The following is a 25756-nucleotide window of genomic DNA, read 5'->3' on the forward strand; positions in this document are numbered from 1 at the left end:
TAGAAATGAATTTTTATATAACTAAAAAAAGTTAACTTTTTATTTCTCTTTTTATTTCTCAGATGCCAATTAAATGGATGGCTCTGGAGTGTATACACTACAGGAAGTTCACCCATCAGAGTGATGTTTGGAGTTATGGTAAATAAATCTTCCTTGTGAATTAAGGGTTTTAAGGCAAAATTAAATATATTAGGTTCACGTGAAATATCTTAAACCAACTTATTTTATTGTGTTGGAAATACTTATAAGCCTTGTTTCTTAAAGGAATTAACTCTTTGCTATTCCATAAAAAAAAAAAAACCTCAATAATATTGTTATCTGCCTTTTTTTTTATTCCTTCATTCTCTAAAATGTAATATGTTAATATCTCAGTTGAGTTGTCTACCATGATCTTTGGTTTGGTAGCAACTTTTGTGATCATTTTGACAGGAAAAAAAAAAAAAGTCAACTTTAGTTTAGGAACAATGTCATAGAACCTCATGGCCTTAATTATCAAAAACTCTTTGAAAACGTGTTAAAAATGAAAGAATGTCTGTTCTATAATAAGAAAGAAGTTATTGTAACAAAGAACAATTACTGAAAGCAAATAGGTGAGAGCACTAAATGTGAGGGGAGAGATATGAGAAGATTGCTAATTGCACCTTTGATTTTAATTTACAGATTACTTTGGAATAAACAGACCTATTAGAGAGTGAATAATATGAACTGGAAAAGAGTGGTCTTTAAACTTAGAACATTCATGTAATGCATTTAATTTAATTGTTGAAATGAGATATTTAGCATCTGTCTATTCACAACCTAAGTCCATCCAGATATTAATGAGAATGAATCAATAGCTTTTCTAAGTTTAAATAAAACCAGTATTTCTTACAAATTAAAAGCACAATGTCCATTTAAGGAAAAAGGGAGTGGTGGGTCTTGAAAGCATGATACAGTTTAGTTCACTCAAATTTAAAGTTTGCTTTATCTTTATTATTGTTTTTTTAGGCAAAAGACTTAAGCTATTCAATCATTAAAGAACTTACACCTCTTATCTAGAAAAGCACAAATTATCTTTAAAAAAAACTTAAGAGGCTCTTGGGTGGCTCAGTTGGTTAAGGCTCCTACTTTGGCTCAGGTGGTGATCTCTAGGTCCATGGGTTTGAGCCCCATCTTGGTCTCTGTGCTGACAGCTCAGAGCCTAGAGTTTGCTTCAGATTCTCTGTCTCCCTCTCTCTCTGCCCTTCCCCCGTTGGCGCTCGCGCGTTCTCTCTCTCTCTCTCTCTCTCAAAAATAAATATTTTAAAAAATAAAAGTAAAATAAAAATAAGACATTTCTTTAAAGTGTTTTTTTTTTCCTCCTCTATACATGTATGCTATAGGTTTAAAATTTCCATGTAAGGCCTCATGTGTTCTACTCAGCTTAGAAGTAGAAAGTGTGATGTGTTTGAGATTTAAACAAGTATAGGAAAATGCTTGTAAAATTTAGTTGTTGAACTGTAAGGACTTAATAGAAACATAAATCTATTATATATATTATATGGTACAAATTAGCTTATATATTATATGATAGAGATAAATCCATAGATTATATTTTATATGATAGATTTATATATTACACATATATTTTGATATATGTCATATACTTTTTTCTTTTTCTTTTCCCTTTTTCCTATGTATGTTTCCCTGAAATAAATGTAACAGTTTACTACAGTCAAATTTTAAATGGCCTCTAAAATAAGTAAGTAGGCAGATAGATGATAGATAGATTGATAGAAAGATAGATGATAGATAGATAGATAGATAGATAGATAGATAGATAAGTAGTACTCTGCTTTGAAATATAGCCCAGGTCATCAATCCATACCCATAAGGCATTTTAGGATTTTTATGATATATTATAGTTGATTGCAAAAGGTATACAAGACAGAAACATAATGTTGTTTACAGTGAAGCTTTGTAAAAAATTGCCACTGGGTTCATCTTTATTTTTACAAAAATAAATATGCATTGGCTATGGTTTATATCTCTGAATGATAGAATTGTATGTTTTGGGAATGTTTCTGATTCAGTTTTCCTGTAATTGTCCTTCTGCATGAAGCCATCTCTGTTTAACCCTATCTTGTCACTCCTAAAAAGATTTAATTAAATTATTATTGGCAGAAGTAGGGGTTTTGATGTTCCTGATTTTGTTTTTGTATTTATGTTTCTGTTTATTATATTTTCTATTATTTTGATTTGTAATTGCTTTGCATTTTTCTTGTAAGTTCTGATAGAGATATGAGGGCATGTATTCTGTCTTTTATAATTGCATACATAAGTTCATAAAATGTCCTCATTAAATATATATTCTATAAACGTGTATTTATATTGACTGACTGAATAGAAATGGACAGCCATCCAGTTCTTAACTTGTTCCAGTCTGCCTCATGGACACTGAATCTTAATTATTGGCTCTAGGAAGTCATTTTTTAATATGCAAAATTAAGTAGGATTTAAAAAAAATTAAGTTTATTTATTTATTTATTTTGAGAGAGAGAGAGAGAGAGCAGGGGAAGGGAAGAGAGAGACAGAGGGACAGAGAGAGAGAGAGAGAGAGAGGGAATCCCAAGCAGGCTTCATGCTGACAACATGGAGCCCTACATGGAGCTCGATCTCACAAACCCATGAGATCATGATTTGAACCAAAACCAAGAGTCACTCAACTGACTGAGCCACCCAGGTGCCTCATAAGTAGGGTTTAATAAAGATCAATCAATTAAATTGTGTCACTAATTACATTTTTATATAAGAATTATAAGATATAAATATTAACCAAAAAATCAGGTAATTAGTGATCTTATTATAAAGGATAATTGGCAATTCACATATACTTTTATACTTTAAGCTTTGTATTTTTATTATTAGTCAATGATAACTGTTATGAACTAAAAATGAATAAATAATTCATTACAGATGGACATGGAAAAGAAAGCACGGTCCTAATTAATGGATTTTATATTAAACCATATTTTGCATATTATATGCACCAATCAAAATTCACCTGGTGAGACTCCTATACACATACAGATCTTTCTGAACTTATAATCCTTAACCTTAAGAAATGATAACTTCTTCATTGTATAATTATTAGATCACAAAGAAGAGGTCTGTAATATGTATAGTATTGTTCAAATCAGAATCATTTTCATCAATGCTAGTTATTTGCATGTTAATATTTAGGGTATTTGCTTTTACAGAACAAATCACTCTTCTAGTGATTCAAGAAGGTGATTTCATTATCTAAGGGATCAACTATTATTGATTCCTTTCAATTTTGTGATGCCTACTTCACATGTATTATGGTATATATGGATCATTCCTCACTCAGGGTCTCACAGGTATTAAAGAAATAAATCTGTGTGTGTGTGTGTGTGTGTGTGTGTGTGTGTGTGTGTGTGTGTGTTTTCCACTTGTTCTCTTTGTGTGAGTTAAAGAGAGAGCCATGATTATTTATCATAACATAAGGTATTCATTCTGGCACCACAGCTTAGCCCATAGGGCTTTTAATAGCAAAGAGGTTAATGTCAAAATTAGTCAACATCAGATTTTGCCTGCAATCATATTTACTTAATACTGGATACACATGTTTATAGTAAATTGTTTGATAGACTCTAATGTGGTGTAGTGAAAATTAACTAGAATCAGCAAATGTTAACATTACTTAAAAGTAGACATGGGGAAAAGATTCTGTGTTCTGATACGCACTCTGAATTGTCTCTGCTACTCATTAAAAATTTCAAGACAATAATAAGATAATTGAATTTCCCACAAAGATTTTGTCACTGGGCTTCTGCTAATGAATATAGAAATCTGAAGAGCTTTTCTTTAGTCTAATTTTGATTGCCTTCTAGGGAGCTTTCTTTTGTCACTGGCATACTGCTGGTTTATTCAAAGTATGTTGTTAATATGCTTATGTAAATATTTGATCTCCAATTTAGGAGTTACCATATGGGAACTGATGACCTTTGGAGGAAAACCCTATGATGGAATTCCAACCAGAGAAATCCCGGATTTATTAGAGAAAGGAGAACGTTTGCCCCAGCCTCCTATCTGCACTATTGACGTTTACATGGTCATGGTCAAATGTAAGATTGCAAAATAATTTCATCATCACCATCATCACTCTTAGTAAAGCAATAGTACAGATTAATCTACCTGCATAATGTTTTTGTATATTGAAAAATGTAAAAGTCCAAAAATAATTATGAAAAGATCATGTAAACACCTGCGTTTTTGTGATTATTATGAATAGGAAGCAATATCATGCTTCCATGTTATGAAGTCAAAATTATATGACTCTTTCTCTTCTGATTCATTTCACTTTGATTCTTATCATTTCCATGACAATCACATTGTCTTTCATAAAGAGATGTAATTAGTTACAATAATGTTAGTAATCTTTATAGGAAAATAGCAGTCTAAACAAATGATCTGATATAAAGAAAGAAAGCTTGAAGCTGATAGTTGAAAAAATGAATTAAATGGAAATAGGTTTACCAGTTTTAGTCAACAGGAAATTAGCAGGACAGAATGGAAAGTAGGAAGACATGAATCTATAGTCAAATAAAAAGATTATGAATGTTTACTTTTTTTTTCAATTTGATCATTTGTTTACATCAAACGCTCTTACTTTTTTTTCCTCCTTTCTATGCCCCAGACACATACGTATTATAAATATGTTTTGGCAGCCTAGGCTCTTAATTTAAATAGAATTAAGGAAGTCTCTGGAGTTTCCTAGTTAATTTAAGTGAGATTAACATTCAGCAATCTTTCTTGTGTAATCTGGGGTTTTCCCCTTTCGATTTACACAGGGTTAGCAAAGAAACAAACTGGTGAAGGTGAATAAGCATCTTATTAATAAGAGACTTTGGACCCAGGTCTACTCAGATTTATATTCATGACATGTGTGATACATTCTGACAGTGAGGAAAGAAATAAAAAATGTGCCTTCCAGTTCAGGTCAGCATGCCCTTTTCTCTAAGCATAGTTCTATTTACTCAATATTTAGTTAGAAAGAAACGGATACCTCCCGGTGAAGTTAACCTTTTTAGGTTCTAATAATTCCAGAAACACCTATTTTCTCATTAGCATCTTGGTATCAACAGCAATTTTTTGTGTATGTGTGCAAATGGATGCATATAGTGCAGCTTTATTAGGAGAGAGAAAAAAATCAGGTGATATTAATGATACATGAAATGACACCCAAAGACTTCCCAGAACAAGAATAAAAATTGAACTCCCAGAAAAAAGAAACTCACTTTATAACTTTATTGAATCAAGCATCTTCAGTAGTCATCTATGCAAAAAACCTTAAAAACATGCATACATTATATAATTTGATCTCATAAGTAGCATAAGAAATGATTTATATACTTCATTTTGATACTCTGATGAAACAATGAGAAATCAGGAACAGATTTTGCCTAATAGAGAGTTTTACCTTGCTTTTATGAGTTTTAATACCTAAGAAAAGGGTCACTTGGCAAGAAAATCAAGGAAAGCTTAGTACTTGTATTCTTGTGATCTCATCAGCTAAGCAGAGCCTGGGGAGATAAGACCCACTTTATCTAGACTCCCAGCTAAATAATAATACATACCTTGAAAATTGCTGATAGTATTTTTATGCTGCAAAGGTTACTAGTTAGATAAGCTAATGGCTAGTGCTGAACAAACATTACCAATTACTTTGCATTGTTTTTTTTTTTCCCCCCACCAGGAAAAAAAACAGCTTGAGAAAGTTGCTTTCTATTTCTTTCCCCACCCCCACCCCCTCCCCTGTGCTGGTGCACTGCATTGTAACTAAAATTTGTATTCTATGTCACTCCTAATAGAAAATAATAAATTATGTCCCCATCACCTCCTCTATAGCCATCCAAGAAAAATTTTAAAAAAAGAAAGAAAGAAAAAGGAAGCATTCTCTCCACTTAAGAAAAAAATATAGGAGATTCTGTAAGTTCCTATAGTTAGCCTAGGGTTATGTTTCATAAGAAGAAAAATTACTTTTAAATTAGATCAACAGAATAAAAAGTTTCTCTTATTCACATTTACTTATGAACATCAACAAACTGCTTGAGATAGAACCTTGCCTATTGGATTATTTCTTTCTTTAGCTTTCTTTGTTTTTTTTTAGATCATTATTACTAAAACAGTATTTTTCAAACAGCCTATGTTTTCATAAAATTTACATCCTACTTCTTCCTAATTATGGATAGATACAGTGACCCTTTTACTGTGTGTGAATTTCTAGGCTGGATGATTGATGCAGACAGTAGACCTAAATTTAAGGAACTGGCTGCTGAATTTTCAAGGATGGCTCGAGACCCTCAAAGATATCTAGTTATTCAGGTTGGTACATATCTGGACACTGGAACTTTGTAAATCACCATTCATAAATCGATTAAGCAGAATATCATGTGAAATGACTTATGGAAAAGAGGTTTCTAGTTGATGTCAGAACTCCTTCTAGGAATCTTGCCTTAGTATTCAAGTGCCTCTGCTATTGAATGGCCAGATAATTATGATTATCCATATACATAAGAAGTCCTTATCCTCAGATAAACCTTCTAGCACTCTGCTTTTTGTTAACATTATGCGTTAAGTCATGTCCATTATGATAATCTTCCCTTCCAGAATAAAAGGAAGATGGATTTTTGTTTTAATCTTGTCCAGGTTTAAGACAGTGAATTAAAAGTGTCAGTATATTGCATTCAATTTCCTAAAAAATATTTATAAATATATTTTGTTTTGTTAAGGGAGATATACAGTATCCAAGCAATAACTCAGATTCCAGTGAATGGACGTACATATGAATCAAATAACAGTCCAAAAGAACATTTTATATTAAACACTAGAAACACTGGATTGGATAATTTAAAAATTATAATATATTTCTCTATGATTATTTTGCCTAAATCATAAACAAGTGGACCTTGGGTTACACTGAACTAATTTTCCTCAATGAAACAAGGTGGCATTTATCTTCCTATTAATAGTCTGCCATGAAGATAAAAGTCAGGATTTAGAATCTAATAGTTCCTAGTTATTTTTCTCCCAAATTAACTTGCATAAACTGCTTATATACAAAAATGTCACATAATTTTGAAAAATAGAAAAAAACATATTTAATAAATATAGGAGGCAAAAAAAAGAGTAGGGTTTTGGTGTCTCTCCCACCCTTGTTTATATTATTTGCCACTTTTGCTGTGATTTTTAAAGCTATCACTTTAACAGTGTCATTCTATAGAATAAATCATGGGGATGCCTGGGTGGCTCGGTCTGTTAAGCATCTGACTTTGGCTCAGGTCATGATCTGGTGTTTCGGGTATTCGAGCCCCGAGTCAGGCTCTGTGCTGACAGCTCAGAGCCTGGAGCCTGTTTCAGGTTCTGTTTCCCTCTCCCTCTGCCCCTCCTCTGCTCACGCTTTGTCTCTCTCTCTCTCTCAAAAGTAAATAAACATTAAAAAAAAAAAATCATGGAGCCTACATGTCCTGATAACTCTACCCTATCAAACCAACCAAATAAAATACAGTAAAGATTGAGAAGTCAATTGCCCTTTATTACTTACTCTTAAAGTCACAGCTCAAACAACATCTTGGCAATGAAGCCTATACAGTTATTCTCACGTCTGAAATAGATTATGCCTCCCTCAAAAGAGCCATAGCATACTGCTTTAATTACCTCTAATGGCGTTTATCACATTCTATTAAATGTATTTATCTTACCGTGTCATATCTAAGTATGTTATAAGCTCCTTTGTGACTGGTAAATGTGTTAAACAGTTATTTTTTAAATGAGTGCATGAATTTTCAACCACTTGTTTTGATATTACATAAATTTGCTGCAAAGTCCATATATTTAAGATGAAGAATCTTTGTTTGTTTGTTTGTCTGGTGGGCAAACTTTTAGGGTGATGATCGCATGAAGCTTCCCAGTCCAAATGACAGCAAGTTCTTTCAGAATCTCTTGGATGAAGAGGACCTGGAAGATATGATGGATGCTGAGGAATACCTGGTCCCTCAGGCTTTCAACATCCCACCTCCCATCTATACTTCCAGAGCAAGAATTGACTCAAATAGGGTAAGAAATGATTATATACCACCTCCCATGTTATTTCTGAGAAACAAATCATGCAAACATATTATAAGCACTGGAATTACAAAATAATTATACAGCTCAATTCCGGGTGATTCCTAGATTAAAAACATACTATACCAGGGAAAAACATGCCATATATAGTTAATTTTGAAACACAAACATAGGTAATAGAATATGTACTCCGAAGTATTTTTAAAATTTCAAAAAGAGGAATGTTGCCTTTGTCGTATGTTACTTAAATCTTAGTTTTAAAAAAAAATCTACAACCAATTCAAGCTAATAAAACTCTGTTTATATCAATGAAAATTCTTAACAAGATAGGCTCTTTAAAAAAGATGATAGGACTTATTTATTAGTCAAGAGGTGATACAAGTACAACCTCTTTCACTCAAGAGACTTTAAGTATTTCCTGTCACTTTGAAGTCGAAATAGAAAACTGCAATACTTTGAACTATATCAATCCTTTTGGGGGGACTGCTGAACCAATTCTAAGATGTAGATTTAGGTTTTGAAAGAAGCTTCTGAAAAGAACTTGCATTTAATTTTAAATATTAAGCACACTCTATATGACTATCATTCTTCTTCTGAAAACTGTCAATCCATGTGTTCATTAATTTATTTTTTTAAAAAAATATTTAATGTTCACTCAACATGTATTGAGTACTCCTACATGTAAGGCATGATTAGACACTTGAGATTCAAAGTATTTTGACATAATCCCTGGCTTCAAGAAGTGTCCGACCTCCTTCATTTAAGAACATTATCATAGCTGGTGGAACAGACATCATTCTATTTGTCTTGACCACAAGCATAAGAAACCTTTCAACTTGCTGCTCATTTTCATAAATGAAGTTCTTTGCTTTATTTCAGATCCACAGCAATAACATAACACTTACCTGGTGTTTACCCCGTGTCAACATATATATATAAACCTGGTGTTTACCCTGTGTCAACACATATATATTAAGTCTCTTGTTCCTTGCAACAATATCATTAGGTTCTATTATCATTATTTCCATCTTAAAATGAAGAAACTTGTCACAATTAAGTGATTTGACTGGTGTCCTACAGTTAGCCAGTGGGAGAGTAGGATTCTAATGTAGGCAGCCTACCTCTATCACACATACTGCTGCCTCAAAGTTATTGGAACATGTTATTTTCATCATATGGTTATTTTTCTTGACATCGACCTCAATGTTTGAGATACATGCAGTTTGAGAAATCCCCCGGGTGATTATGAAATGCATCCTCCAACCTCTCCCATACCTTTTGCTCATTTGCTCCATTTAGAAGGGCTGATATAGAAGAAGGCAAAATAAATACCTCAATTTTTCTTTTCTATGAAAAATATGTCAGTGCATCCCAATGGGGAGAAGACGACTAAAAGGTTTGCAAATTAAATCAATACTCATTGAACATCAGTCTTGTTTATGGGAAGGAAAAGTCCTTAAGGTGTATAAAGGAAGCAACTTTCTCCCCTCCATATACTTAGCAACATGGCCAAATTATAACTTTGGTGATTGTAATTTTATGTGACAAATGTATTGCTTTTCTTAAAATAGAGTCGTTTCAGAAAACAGTTTTCCTTCCTTAACATGAAATGCTATAGGGCCAAGAGCTTGAATCTTTTTCTTTTCATAAGGCATCTCAGATTTCAACTTTCTGTTCATTTTAATTTATGCTCAATGCAAGGAATTCTTAATAAAGGTTTGAATTAACTAAATGAAATTAGTGAGACAAAGTAGAAGCCACATGAGAAATTATTTGGCCTTCAGTTATCATTTCTTATTCCACATTATTATTTAAACAATGTTATCGGTAGATTTCTTTTTAGTTTTTCAGGTCTTTGTTAGGGGAATTGTGCTTAAATACCATTTTATTTTCAGGCATTAAGAGGCCTGATTAATCATCTGTGTTTTCTTATTTTAAAAAAATCTGGTTTTATGTAACTTCATCTGTGTTTTCCTATTTTAAAAAACTTGGTTTTATGGCACTTCCATGGTAATTTCTAATTTGTGCAAATGCTATTTTCCCTTTTTCTTCCTAGAAAGTTAAGTTATATTATTTTATAGTTAGAAAATAAATTACTTCAGTTTTAGGTTCTGTGGCCAACTTATGTGGTAAGGGAATATCTTAAAGTGAATTTTAATCAAGTGTTTCTTGAGCATATTTGCTAAACTTTGAAACCAAAAACTAATTCAGCTTTTAAATATAGATTCTTTTGCTCACTAGCTGATAAATTTTACATGTTGTTCTTAATAACTTTACAACTTGTTTCTTCATATGTAAAATAAATACAATGGTAGTTAACTTATGTGATTGCTAAACAATTACCCTTTAAAAAGTGCCAGGCAAATACATACTTATTCTCTTTTAAGAATCACTCAAATTTCATTTGTACTTATTTCCTTTTCAATATCATACATCACAACGTTTTCTGCATATTATCTAGAAAAACACTATTGATTCAATCACTACTTGACTGAGTACTTCTACTGATGTGTTTTTTTATAGCAAATAAGATATAGATGTAATTTATTCTATGGTGCTTTTATTTCAAAATCTGTATGTATTTTGATACATGTCATGGCTTTAAAGCAATGAATCAATTAAAACTACAAAGCTGACATTTATCCAGCAAGTTGATAGATACAGATGCAAGTGTTGCTAAAAAACACCCAACAAATTTAGACCTGTTGTTGTTATTATTATTGTTATTGTTACTACCTTTTTAATACTATCTCAAATACTTTTATCACAATAATATACCAAAAATGCTTACTCTAGCATGATGAAAATGGAAGAACATGAGAAGCTATCTAACTTCTACAAACTTCAGGTCTGTACATCTGTAAAATGAAGATTTAAAATCTACTCAGAAGTGCCTGGGTGGCTCAGTTGGTTAAGCGTCTGACTCTTGGTTTCAGCTCAGGTCATGATCTCAAGGTTTCGTGGGATTGAGCCCTGAATCAGGCTCTGTGCTGACAGCGCAGAACCTACTTGGGATTCTCTCTCTCTCTCTGTCTCTCTCCTTCTCTCTCAAAATAAATAAATAAACATCAAAATATCTGCTAAGAATATTGTGAAGGTTATCTTTTTAGGATACCTAAGTGTGTTCCCCATTGATGGATATGTAGGAGATGCTCAATAGTGTGGAAATTAATGAAGACCAAACAAATGAGAGAAGCGAAGCCTCTTTATTCAGAGCTTGTTATAGCAAGGGACTTCGCCGCTGCCACTTGCATTTTGGCAGAGTCTCAAAGGCACACAAGAGTGGGAAAGCTTTATAGTGGAGAAAAGGGAAGGCTTCAAGTATGCCTTGGTTGGAGGCTTTTGGCGTGGGGAAACTATAAGAGGGTAGGTAATTAGAAGTGGGACATCCAGTGTAATTAGTTACAGGTATGTATTTGTCTTTCTCTGGTTTGTCCTAAATTGAAAGTGGTGACAAAACTTAGAGAAGCTATTAGTTACACAAGGCCTGACAACTTTGGTTAAGTTGTTACATACGTTATTATTTAGCTTCCTAGATTGCTGCTGGAGGTAAGAATCTGGCTTCCTGCAAAACTTATATAACAGGACTGGCTTTCTGGCCTGTTTATTATAGATACGGTTTCCCAGGTAAGTTGCTATTAAGTTGGGGATTAGACTTCTGTTTTTATGTATGATCTAGCCATTGTCCATTTGTGTATTTAGTCTTTCAATAGGTTTTGGGCTCCATGACTGCCTTCTTTCTCTCTTGATATATTTTATTTAAATACATAATGCCTGATGTTTTGAATTAAATCCGTGTACAATTTTTGAATTTCTGTGCAGATATTTTTCTGTTCATGTGGATAAAAAATTGTCTTTTTCTTTTGAGTTACCTAGATTTATATTTCTCTGGCATAGTGAATTGTATGCCAAATACAGGAGCAATGATAAAGATAGCTAATAACTTGATATGACTAAAAATATTTTAGCTTTAATGATATTGGAAATTTTAATTTAAAATCTTCAGTACATTTTTGTAGAGAAGGTTTTAATTGTTGCAGGATCATTCAGTCATTTGTGATGAATAGTTTTAAAGATGCAGTATTCTACATCTTTCCAAACATATTAGCTAGCTCTCAATTATCCAGGCCAGGGGAAGACAAAGGAATTATAGCTGCTGCACATTGGTGGAGCAGGTGACCCACAGTGGTTCTCTCATGACAATTTCCACTTCTTTCACATCTGCTAAGAAATAACTACATTAACAGATCTGATTTTTTCCTCCTCCTTTTGCCCTCTTTCTTCCAGAATAGGTTACATGGATAGGTTGAGAAATGAATAAAATGTAAGCAGAAGAAACAAAGGATGAAGAAAAATAAAGGAGCTTAGTATCTCAAAAATGTGATCAGTTTCTAAATAATTGGTTGTAGGCTGAATATTTGACTGCTCATAAAGTGGGATCTTACACACTTTATTTTGTGCTACTATCACTTTTCCCTCAAATTAAATTTTGTAACTTTGATAAAGATATCCTAGTAAGGCTACCACACACATTGTAATTCCCATTAAGAGTTTTACTAATTCATCACTTAGAAAAAATAGAGGGGCACCTGGGTGGCTCAGTCATTAGAGAGTCTGACTCTTGATTTCATCTCAGGTCATGATCCCTGGGTCATGGGATCAAGCCCCACATCAGGCTTCATGCTGAACGTGGAACCCACCTAGGAACCTCAATCTCTCTCTCTCTCTCTCTCTCTCTCTCTCTCTCTCTCTCCCTCTCTCTCTCTCTCCCTCTCTGTCTCTCTCCCTTCCTCTTTTATTCTTCTCTGCTCATGCATACTCTCTCTCTCTAAAATTAAAAAAAAGAAAGAAATGCAAAGCACTTTGGTTTCCCCTATAGGATTTATGATATCGTGCCAAATATGCTTCCTAATGATGTATATAAACTAGAAGAAATTCAAGCAAAATGATGATGCAGGGACAGGGATATAATGATGTCACTTTCCATAATGACATTTGAAAATATAAGAGTTTCAATTACATTTGTTTTTACTGTTCAACAGATCAAAGCTATGATTTCTTATTTTATGGAATCATAAAACTAGTAATAATAGTATCAGCTAAAACTTATTGACTGCTTACTATGACCAAGGTACTATGCTAAGTATTTTAAATTTACTGTTTCACTTTTATTTCACAAAGCCCTATTAGGTAGACACTAATATTCATCCCATTTTAAAACTTAAGAAAATTGAGCTGTGGAAAGTTTAGATAACACAAATGATAAGAAGCAAATCTAGAAATTGAGTCCAGCTTTCAACAATCCCACATGGAGGCCATACGTAAAATAACAGTGTGGTAGGGGAAAGTTCCTCATTTCAAGTTCCTATTAAACTTCTTACTATGTATGAAACTAGCACTTTTCATTCACTTAATGGTAATTGTAAAAAAGAAAATAAATCGGATGTCAGGAATGCCACTTTTTAGAACAAACTCTGGCGTTACAGCCCTAGTTATATCATTTAACTAAATTCAGTTTCTTCACTTTAACGATGAGAAAATTGAGCTATATTGCCTATTAAGTTCTTTCTAATTTTAAAAGTACCTTATTATCAAATGACTTTTTGAACTAAGTATTATATTTTATGAATTTATATATTATCTTCTGGCAAATATTTAATTGGAAAATGTCCCAAAGCATTTTGTATTGCCTCTGCACCACATGCTTGTGTCCTTATGTGATTGAATATAGAAGAGAAAAACTTAAGGACACAAGTTAAGGAAGCATCTCATAGCTAAATGATGTACTGGGAGAGTTTTGTGATGATATAACAAGGTTGGTCTGGTTGCAATTTACCAAGGATCAATATCAATTCTAACAACAGCTGCTACTTGATGATAAATGATTGTAGTCTCAGGATATTGGTTTTACATTTCTTCCAAAATATGTCAAGAATTCCCATATCATATCTTAGATGTGATTGGGATTTCTTTTTGTTTTTCTTTCTTTCTTTTTTTTTTACTCTATTAAGCCAAAAGAAGGAGCTTTCTTACTATGACATGCCATTATCACTAAGTATTTTTTGTCCCAAAGTTTTTCCCATCTAAGTAATAATTTTTATATTGTTCAAGTTATTAATTAGGATGGAAGAGTAAATGAATTAATATGTTGGATATTTATCATGGGCTAGGCACTGTGTTGAACAATGAGGGTGCAGAGTTTCAAATCAAAGATTTGCCTAAAAAGAGTTTATATTTTAGTTGGGGAGATAGTATTCTGCAAGCAATATGCTAAGTATTTTGGGAAAAAGACAAAGGAAACCAAATTAGCCTAAGATCGTCATTCTAGCTGCATCATTGTTAGAGGATGAGGGTGTAGCTTGCAACAGAAACAAGAGTTTCAGTAGTGCAGGTCTGAAATGGGTCAGAAGGAAGGCTGAACAATAAAACAAACCAAACAACCAAACAACCAAACAAACAAATCCTATGTGAAAAAAGGCAAGGAGATGTTTTTTTAAGTATACTTTAAAAATCTTAGGTTTTGTAATATTTCCATATCTATACATGCTTGAGAGCTCTTATGTTATCAGAGGAGATGGGGTGAGCTTCCTCCCAAATTTTCTATTTTTTTCTTTGTTATGAAGGCTTGAAACATGACTTTGAAATCTCTTGCTTCTCATTAAAACCATCCAATTCAAGCTGATTAAAAAGCATCTGCAATCCAAAGTCAAAACAGTTAATAACTTTAATTTAAAATTTACTTGAGACACAAATACTGAGTTAGTTCCATTTCAGGCTGACATAGCAGGGTAATTTTATAATGTACATTATATTAATAGTTAAATACTTCATATTTTGTGTGAGAAATAATTGTTTAAGGAAACTAAAGAAACTTAAGGAAATAAAAAAAATCATCCAATTCAAAACAAAATCCTTTTTGGACTTCCTGAAAAACAACTCTTAAATTTCTCTCTTCTGTTTCTTTTGTCATGACCATAATTCAGGTCCCCTCATCACTTTACAGAAATTACTACAATATCTCCTTAACTGACATCCACATTATTTTTTTTTTTTTTGGAAATGGGCTCAATATATATAAATATATATTGTTTTGTAAATATATAGTGTTTACGTTGTGCAAAATGAAAGACACTATTACTGAATATTTTGAGCACCTGACCATTTATCAGCACTAATTCTTTTCATTTTTTATCCTCATTGGTTTAGAGTATACCTATCATTTTTATAATAGGATAAATTCGAATGATCTATGTTATATTAGATCTCTCTTTATATGATATATAATCCTATTGTCACCAATAGCTGAAGGATTTAGAAAATTCCATGGTCCTTCCAGTTGACCAGTGTCTGCAATTTATTTTCTACTATTCTCTGGCTCACATACACACAATTTCTCAGAGCTCTAATCTTATCCCACATAGTTGATCTCTTTCAAAATATAGATCATGTTGGTGCTTTCTGTTCTAGTTCAAAAGCGTGGGTAGGTAGTTAATTTAACAAAGAGGTATCTTTCCTTATATAGTATAGATTTGTCTCTTTTTTCTTTTTTTAATTTTATTTTTTAACATTCTTTTTAAAGTTTATTTACTTAGAGAGAGAGAGAGAGAGAGAGAGAGAGAGAGAGAGAGAGCTAGGGAGACAGAATTTTCATTCAGGCTCTGCACTGTCAGCATAAAGCCCTGTGCAGCGTTCGAACTCATGAACTATGAGATCATGATCTGAGCAGAAATCAGGAGTCAGATGTTTAACCAACTGAGCCACCCAGGTGCCCCAGGGATATTTGAGAATATCCCTCACCCTCTCAAATGATAGTATTTATGCAGCAAAATATCAAGTGACCTTTTTGTGCTATGTTTTCTCTACCATGATTTTCTTAAAATATGGATATATTATTTTCCTTAGACTACTTTTTGTAAGCTTTTCTTTTCTTTTTATTTTCCCCACTGCTATCATTCTTTTATATCTTGCTAACTTCCTATGGATTTTCACTGAATTTAGATTATGATATCTTGTTAAACATAATGAGAAACCCTCTATAGTACAAGCTCTAGATTCTTCCTTTAATCTTTTATTTAGGTATTACAAACAAAATCAATCTTCAAATTCTTAAGTAATAAAGAGATAATTTTTAGACCTCTTTCTCTAATTGTGTCTTCAGGTATCATAAAAATTACTTCTGGCAGATTTAAACTTTGGGTGCATCTCCTTGTTGTAGTACATTCTAGCTATGTATTATGATCTCCTCTATAGTTGTTTCTTTATTCTGCAGAGAATCTGCTTTTTCTGTTAGCAAATGATTGTCTATATTCCCTTCAACATTTTTTTCTTATCATAAATTTAGTTATTCTCTTCTTCTCCAATCTGAACACAAGGTCTAGTTCTCCTCATGTGTAAAACTAGGACTAATGCCTATAAATGTGTGCTTACAAATGTAATAGAGGTGGAATATTTCCTATGTCATGGTAGATCAGAGTGATTTCTCCACTCGCGCTACAGGCTGAAGTGGTAACAAGACATTTAGAACTTCCCAGCTTCAACCTTGATGGAGAAAAGAGGTTGGCAGTACACACATACATACAGACATCACAACATATTATTTCTTGCACTTTCAAGTCTCATGCTCCCATTTCTACATAGACATGAACCTTCCTGACCACATCAACAATATAATCTTCTTCCCTATCACTTGCCAGTGACTTTTCCTTCCTTTCTGCTAGCATGTATATCCTTTTCTGGTTTTCCCTAGTTGAAATATAACCAGTAGAATAGATATATAACCAGGGTGGTTTTGTCCTTGACCCAAGTAAATAGATCAAATAAATATAATAATTTTCACCACTGACATGCCCCCTTGTAATATGAGATGGATGCCTAAGTAATTATAAAATCATGGAGTGTCAGAGCGGGAAGGGGTCTTAAAGACCTTCTAGCACAAACCCTGTCATTTTATAGATGCATAAACCAATGCTGGAAAAAAGAAAACCTATCGCTCAGCATTCTTTGCTTTTAAGGGAGAGGTGGGAAGCCATGTTGCAATTTTTCATGTCTAACATTCAATCCTCTGTTGGCTCTGTCTGGGTTTTTTTGCTGGTCAAACCATGGAAATCTTGATTTTGACTTCTAGTCTAATGAGATTTAGCATCAATTGGTTTAAAGGCTCCTGCTGGGAGTGCAATGAGAAGCCAAAGACCCTGCTGCTGTTTTGCCTCTTCTGTTTATTCTTCTGTGAGACTCCCTGTAATCAAGAGTTAATGGTTCAGGAGGATCAAATGGAACCCATAGTGCCAAGAACAAAAACAAACAAAAAGAAACCCACCAAAAACAAAAAAACAGGGACAATGACTGTCTGGGGACTTAGTAACTATCATAGGCTTGAAAATAAAATGATCCTTACACGTTTCACAAATGTTTCAAAAATTTTCCTGCAAACCTAAATATAGCCACCATTTATTGATCCCATTTTTATGTGTCTGGTTCTGCTCTGAGCTTTTTACCTTATACCCTTAATCTTCACAACAAGGGTAGATAAAAAGCATCACTGTTCTCATTTTATGAAGATAGAGACTGGAGATAGAGGTGACAAATCTTTTTGTTGAGATTTCCAGCTTGTATGGTAAAAAGTGAGATTTGAACCCAGATACGTCTGGTCTACACTCTTTGCTTTTAACTTCCACCTTTCATTTGGGGAAAGAAAATGTGAAATCAATATATCATCTCCAATAAATAATAATTAAAAATTATTTTAAAAGCCTAATTATTCAGATGAAGTTCATTAAAAAATAGTTGGTACACATGTCTAGTTACTGTTATTTTAAAAAAAATATTTAGTACAATCCTTATGAAAGCATTTTTACTCTAGTTTACAAGGTAATATTTCAAAAAGCACCCTCACCTCCTCTTGAACCTTTTGGAGACTCAAAGTCCACTACAAAAAAATATAATTATAAAATCAGAGAGTCTCTTTCATTCTTGAAACATTCTCAAAAATAAGTGATAGCAGAAGAATGCTTTGAAACTTACAAATTTGACATATGTAGCACTTTATTTTCACACCAGAACCCTCAATTCAGAGTAAACAAAAGTCCTGACCTAGTAAATGACTTGGGAAATTAGTTAAGCTCTTGGTTATTCAAGAACGAAACCAATGTCAGGTCTTCAGACTCCAAACTGAGTGACCTATCTATTAAATAATGATTCATCTCAGAGAACTTGTATTCATTGTTGTCTGTAGCTTTTTACCAGTACAGGAGTGGCATACTGCCAGTCTCCTACAACACTGAGACACCATGGACCACAGCAATGCTGTTTGTTTAAGAAGAATCTGGTGTTAAAGAACGTTTCGGTGATCTTTATGAAATCATTTTACACTTAAGCAATTGTCGACTGGCATAAGAAACCTTTTTGAATAATCAGAAGAGGCTTTTTCCCTTCTTTGTTCAAATGTACTAGAGAAGAAAATCAGAGCTAGGAAAGGAAACAAAGAGGAGGGCGGGGCAGCTGGAGATGATACTTAGATTTGGAATGTTAATGAATGTTTTATCTAAATCATTTAGGCGGTTATTTTTTGGTATTATTGCCACAAGATTCCTAGCACTGCTGTACATTATTGGAAACATCTCATCAAGAAGCCTATTCTTTACTGTACTAGACCTGGGGAGCACAATTGTGAGTTTCCTTACCCTTTATACAATAGAATTGGGAGATTATCATCAACTTTCTATTCATATTTAGTGGAGATTATTTAATTTATGTATATCTATGTTTATTTATTTATTTTTACAAATCCATCTTTGTCTGCCAGAGCTCCCTGTTCAGGCCAGCCTGTTAGGGTGATTACTCCTGCAAAGGCTTGAGAAAGAGATGTTCTATTTCACTCTCAATAAGGATTGATGGCATTTTGAGAGGTTCAGAATATCCTTTGATTACTCCGGGAAACGGAATGGAGAAGATGGTTGTGGATAGTGGGGGGTGGGCTTGCTCATCAGCTTCCCTTTGTGCACTTTCTACAGTTGAACGTACCCTAATCATAAGCATCTTGTGTTTCAGCCCCTTTCCTCGCTCACCTGCCCAAACGAAAAGTTCCCTTTTTCAGTTCAGAATTCTGACATACCAGAGTGATCTAAAGAGAGGCTAATTTGTGCCCTGTAGTTTTCACTCAGACACTGTAAATGAATGGCTGCGGACTAGCCTCTCATTACACTTGAGCAAAAGCTGAATTGAGAGATGGGTAGACCACCGTGGGAAAAATTCCAAATGCTATGACTGTATTCCTTATTGCAACATGTTTTTCACATTGTGATGACAGAAGTACTGCAAATCAGAGAGGGAAAGAAATTGAAAGTGTAATTCACAACTAATTCGGTTTGCTTTTTCCAACAATAATCATACGCATTGGTTAGTAACATTCATACTTAAGTGTTTTCTGTCCCTGGAAGAAAATAATAATGTTTAAAATCCTTAGCATATTGAAGATGTAGAATATACATAATTCAGATTCATCTGGAGTCTGGTATGGTCTCCTTTTAGTTGGAGCCAGGCACTGCATTAGTACCTGTGGTAGAGAGACCTGGCTATTGGATATTCTGGGTTGAAATTAATAAACTCATTCTTTTATTCCTAGTAATCCCATATATTTGTAAGAGTATGAGATGATTCAAAAAAGAAAAAAAAAAAAACAAGAGGTGATATTATTATGTACCAGGTATCCTATTAAGTTTCTAATGTTTATTAGTTTATAGAATCTCATGAAGACTCTGTGAGGTATTTGCTATTATTATTGCCTATTTTGTATGTGAGGAAACTGAGGCATGGCTGTTAAATGACAGAACCAGGCAACCTGGCTGTAGCATCTATAGAGGCTATGCTCTTCACCACAAGGATGCGTTGCATCTCACTCTGCTTTTGACATTTTTTTTCTGTTTTATTATTGCTAGAAGTTCAGTACTCAGAACTTTAAAGATGAATTGAGTACATCAGTAAAGAATTTTGACTTTTCTTGACATTTTTTATCATCAAATTCCTTTAAAGGCTAATCTCGATCTTTAAAGGGTTTTCTGAATAGTCTTACTAGTAGCTGCTTATCCACTAATTCAGAGATTTTCACTCATCTCTGTCAGATAAGATATTATTTCAAGCAAGTAAAAAAGAGCAGCTGTCCATTCAATCTTATATTCACTGATCAAACATTTATTGAGTCATCTACTATGCATGTATCTAACCTCATGATTACCTTACTATAGCCACACCAGTCCTGACCTCAAGAAGTTTACAGATAACTAATGGGCCAATAAAATGCAATGAGTAAAGTGTTACAATAGGGACAGAGAGTGCATAAAGGGTCATTTGAGCATGCTGTTTTTTTTAAGAAGGGAAAGTGATAAGGTCAGATTTGCTTCTAGTGAGAAAATTCTGGCAGCTTTTTGAAATGTGAACTAGAGACTGATTACCTGTTAAGGCAAAGGATATAGTATGTAATGTTTCATGTATGTGATGGGTTTTGATTTTGGTTTGGTTTTGGTTCTGTTTTCTTAGTTGGTATGAATGATGGTTTTGAGATAGAATCAACAGAATTTGGATACCAGTGGGACATTACAGAATGAGATAGAGAAATCAAAGTGACAGCATGTTTTCTAATTAGAATATTGGGAAGATGTTAACATTATTATTAGTGTAGGAGAACAGAGGATGTAGAATAAGGAAATATAATTAATATTTTGGAATATAAATAAATACCACTCTTAGATCCTCAGAAATATGTGTCTAGAGCTCCAGTGAAATTAAGTCTTGATTTGGAAGTCATTATTATTCTGTATTCATGACATATTATTATTCTTTTTGAGAATAGTTTCAATAGAATATAGCACTAGCAGAGAGTGGAAAACAACTGACCAAAGAGTAAAGGCATGAAGTGGGAATTTCTTTGAAAAATTCTTCCATGTGAAGGAAAGAAAGGAGGCAGAATGTGAGCTCAGAGAGAAAATGGTGCCTTCAGTAGGAGCAAGTTCCTTCATACTTCACGTAATCCCTTCTTTCTTTTTCCCAACAGCAAAAGTAATTTTCACCAAGACTTTGTGATGTTGGTCGATTTGATGGAAGACAGACAGGTGGGCAAGGCTCACATCTAGAGAAAAGTCTTCTGCTGTCTTACCATTTTCTCTCCTCTTCACCTCTTTTAGCTCTGTTTTCTCTCAGATTAATCTGGGTCTCCATCATTTTCTTTCTGTGTTGTGCAGTATAATTTTTCCTCTTTTATCTGAAGCCTTGGTGCTCAGCTCTTGGTTGACTTACCTTCTACTCCAAACATTTCACCAACATTTTTTGATAATTTTTTACAAAGTCAGTTAGTCTCCCAAGGGATATTCAGACAAGTTGTAATAAAAAAATAGTAACAAGTGTTCCACTGTATTCTAATTTTTAGAGTAAACTGACAATCAACATAAAGCCATTTAGATTCTATTCTCTCTATTATATGGAAAGCAAGGTTGTCAGAGATGGAGGAGAACAAAGACAGGTTAGGGAGCTTAAAAAGATTGTCTAGGGGCACCTGGGTGGCTTAGTAGGTTAAGCGTCAGACTTTGGCTTAGGTCATGATCTCACAGTTCATGGGTTCAAGTCCCATGTCAGGCTCTGTGCTGACAGTTCAGAGCCTGGAGCCTATTTCAGATTCTGTGTCTCCCTCTCTCTCTGCCCCTCCACCGCTGGCACTCTGTCTCTTTCTCTCAAAAATAAATGCAGTGGTGAGGCATGTGAACACAGACTAATAAGGAGCCAATAAATCTGAGGACTCCCAAAGGTAGAAAACATGGCTTTTTAGAGGCACCATTCTCCTTGGATACATGATTGTTCAGTCTCACCAAGAGAACTAGGCATAAGGGAGAGAAAAAATGTGTGAAATATCAAGAATTGAGACCTGGTAGGGCAGCTGCACCAAAATAATGTGGAAACTTAAGGCACTAAAGGTTATATTGAGGGTCAGTTAAGTAATTAACCATGTGGTACAAGTTATTTTTTTTCTTAATCTATCATCTACCTAATTATATATCATTACTTACTTACTATAAACTGAATGCGATATAGGTTCTTTCTTTATAATCATTCACATGTTAAAAAATGCTAACAAAAGAAGGAACATCTTTTCTCCATTTTAGGCTAAGGAAACTGGGACTCAGAGAAGTTGAGTAGCTTGTGACAGAGCTAGTAAGTGGCACAGGATTCAAACCAATATGTAGCTTACTTCAGAGTTCATGCTGATAAAATAACGTGTCAAGCAATTAAAGAGCACAAAAAATAAAAAGTCAGAAGATCTGATTGAATCAGAAAAAGGGAATCACCAGAGTGAATGAATACAAGGCTATGGTCAGAGAAAGATATTTTTTAAAAATCTGTAATGGGAGTTTTTCCTGTTTTTATGATATAGCCGTGTGGTAGTAAAATTGAGGTTGAGGTCACAGGCAAGGAGGAAGCTCAGAAAATTATATATTCAGTGGCATTCATGGTGAAAGAATTAAGTATGAGTCAGATATCACGGAACAATTAGAACGATACCAATGAACAGTCTGGGTGTTGGAAAGTGCCTGCAAAGGCTGCAGAAAATCACAAGGATCAGGACCTGTTGAATAGTCATTCAGTATGAACCTCAAAAAGAAAAGGGGTTTGAATGAATTTTGAAAAGCTATGATCTGGAACCTTGTAGGGTTCCACCATCAACCCTGGCTCTGATGCCTGAGTTGAATCATGGAATGAACATTCTTTACTGGAAAGGACGTTCTAAGGATGTGCAGCCTTCTGATTGCTCATGAATACCAGATTTTTGATAAGGAATAAACTTAAAGAACATTCTTAGTAAAGTGAGGGTAAAGCATCAAGGTTATGTGGAACCAGACACGTCCTTGGGAGTAGGGGTGGAGCCTCTTTAAGGAAAAGAATGCAAAAATAAAAATCTTACTTTTTCAGAATTTACAAAATTCCAAAACCATGTGAACCGATGATGGACTCTGGCCTTGGAAGGGGCTATACAAAGCTTTAAGCTTTATCATTTTAAAGTGAATTCATTCTGGGCAGAGAAGGTGAGAAACCATGCAAGAGTAATGGCTGCCAGGAATGAATGTATTCTTGGCTTAAAGAGCATATTAGTGAAAGCTTCCTTTGGGGCTTCTGGTATTTAGAAACTCAAGATGGATGGTGTTGGCCCTGGAAATTTAATGTAGTAACAAAGAACTCTTTATTTATTGTGCTTCTTTCCTCCCTCCTGGAGGAGGATGGTCCAGCATTTTTAAAAATTTTATTTGTGGGCTGATAAACATTTTATGAATGTTCACCTGACCATATGCTTAGGATGTGCTTGCTACTTGCTTTTGCTCTTCTCTTGACCAGAATTTACAAGCAGAAGAATATGAAGGTATTTCAAAGCAAATAATTCACAACCTGAGTTTATGTCTAGCTCTCCTGGAAATATCTTCTCCTGCATAATTGACATCCAGTATGCTTTTGTATGGTAACAGGCTGAATGAAAATCCTAGAAGTTCTGTCAGAGTGCTAATATTACTTTTAATTTTTCTCACCTGAGCTTTTGATTACCTACTTTTCAGTAAGCATTAAGAGATGGTCTTAGGAACAATCAAAATTTCTTCTCACTTACTGTTTTTGGCAAAATCTGAGTATCTGCTAGGTACCCTTTTAATATTCAAATATGTAAATTGGAGACGAAGAAGAGAGGTGAGATACTAACATAACTGGTTTGTTACATATTTAAGGAGTTTGTTTTCCTAAAAGATGACACAGATAAATTAGAAACAGTTTCTAAAACTCTTGGATAATTTGTAAGTAGTAAAAACGGTAAAGATTCTGAAGAGAGCCTGGAGGTGCCTGCCATTTAAGCCTTACAGCAAGAAAGACAACCTTCCTCTCCTTTATGATTTTATTTGTAAGATCAACCATTAATATTTTATTTTGTCAAAACACAACTGCATGTTGGCTTAATATCTTCCTTTCAAAATGATAAATAATAATTGTGCTAGTGTAATAAAGGACGTAGGGGACTGGGAACTATACCAGGGGCTTTTCTTACCTGTCTAGTACTTTTTTGGTTTGTTGGTAGTCCTTGGGAGAAAGCCCAGGGTATATAATATGTGGGAAAGTTCAACCTTTTTATTTTTCCCAACTCCCAAGTCATTTATCAAATTATTTCAAGTTGTAAATCTTAGGAATTTTCTGTAACTTAGCTACTTTCTTTCCAAGATGTGTCTTTCTTAAAGATGTTTAGTATGCTTTTAAAAATCTATAAAATGATTAATGTATTAAAGAGGGGACACACAGGAATTGTCTCTCCACCAAAGTACAAGAGTTCAGACATTCCCTGCATTACCATGTGCCTCTCTTAATGCCTCAGCTTTCCCTGGAAAGATCAACAATCACAGGGAAGAAAAAAAATCAATCTAAGCACAGTTCAGCACTGAGGACTTCTTCTTGGCCTGTTGACAATGCCTCGGCATGAATTCTGAGACATATCTTATTAGGAGTCTGTCTGGATGCATTCAAGTGTTCAGTAGAAGTGATTCAAGAAAATCAAGGCCAACACATACTCTGCAGAGATGTGAATTTCTAATGTTTGTGTTTCATTGACTTTCTCACCCCCATCATCTAAAGAAAACAAAAGTAATGACAATTTTATTTCAGTTTATCATAATCACCACTGTTAGATCACTCCATTAGTTTATTTTAGTGGTTAAGGAATTTATCATTGGACATTTAATATGCACCTTTCTGTGACTAAGTGGAGGAGGAAGAGTTCCATGGGATCTTGTTTTGATTTACTGCTGCATTGAGAAAAACATCATTTTTAATTTTCAAAGTAATATTTTATAATGGCTTTAAATGATATATTAATCAATATACATTCAAAGGAAACCTGTAAATAATTTCCTACCATTTTATTTACTTAAGTAACACCAATCATTTTTGACAGTTATTTCAATTGAAATACGTGATACCAAATTTGCAAAAATAGGCTCTTGTTTCACACAGATACATATGTAGCTTTATGATTATTTTTATGATTATTTTTATTCTGGTATGCAAGAAACATGTGCTGATTTGAAGTATCTAGTGTGGTTTTGTGTGAGTGATACTTGGACAATTCAGGATTTAGCTGCATTATCTTTAATTTAGTAGAAAAAAAGTACCAAATCTCACACACACACACACACACACACACACACACACACACACATATACATGTGTGTGTGTGTGTGTGTATTATGTTACGTTTTTAAAAAAAGTTTTAATATTTATTTATTTGAGAGAGAGAGAGTGAGCGAGCAGGGGAGCACAGACAGAAAGGGAGACACAGGATTTGAAGCAGGCTCCAGACTCTGAGTTGTTCAGCACAGAGTCCAACATGGGGCTGGAACCCACAAACCCCAAGATCATGACCTGAGCCAAAGTCAGACACTTAACCGACTGAGCCACCCAGGTGCTCCTATATATTATGTTACTTTACTGAGAGATATTTAACATTGACACACACCTGTAAAACTCATAAAGCAGGCGGGACAGACATTATTTTTCCCATTTTACAGATGAGGACACTAAGGCCTTAAGAAAACTTACCTATGGTAGCAGAGTAGTAGAATGGCAGTGCTTTTGCCTCAAG

The 25756-nt window shown here is 34.0% G+C and overlaps 1 protein-coding gene across 4 annotated transcripts in view; it reads left to right on the forward strand.

The window, feature by feature from the left end:
- ERBB4 (erb-b2 receptor tyrosine kinase 4) overlaps positions 1-25756 on the forward strand; it is a 1144263-nt gene that overhangs the window by 1093471 nt on the left and 25036 nt on the right. For all 4 annotated transcript variants that reach the window (XM_060623387.3, XM_060623389.3, XM_060623384.3 and 1 more), the window contains exons 22-25: positions 63-138; positions 3960-4106; positions 6269-6366; positions 7927-8097. In XM_060623387.3, coding sequence (XP_060479370.1) covers positions 63-138; positions 3960-4106; positions 6269-6366; positions 7927-8097 — 492 coding nt within the window. The remainder of the gene's footprint in view (positions 1-62; positions 139-3959; positions 4107-6268; positions 6367-7926; positions 8098-25756) is intronic.

This window comes from Panthera onca, chromosome C1 (genome assembly GCF_046562875.1).
Source record: "Panthera onca isolate mPanOnc1 chromosome C1, mPanOnc1 haplotype 2, whole genome shotgun sequence".
NCBI lineage: Eukaryota > Metazoa > Chordata > Mammalia > Carnivora > Felidae > Panthera > Panthera onca.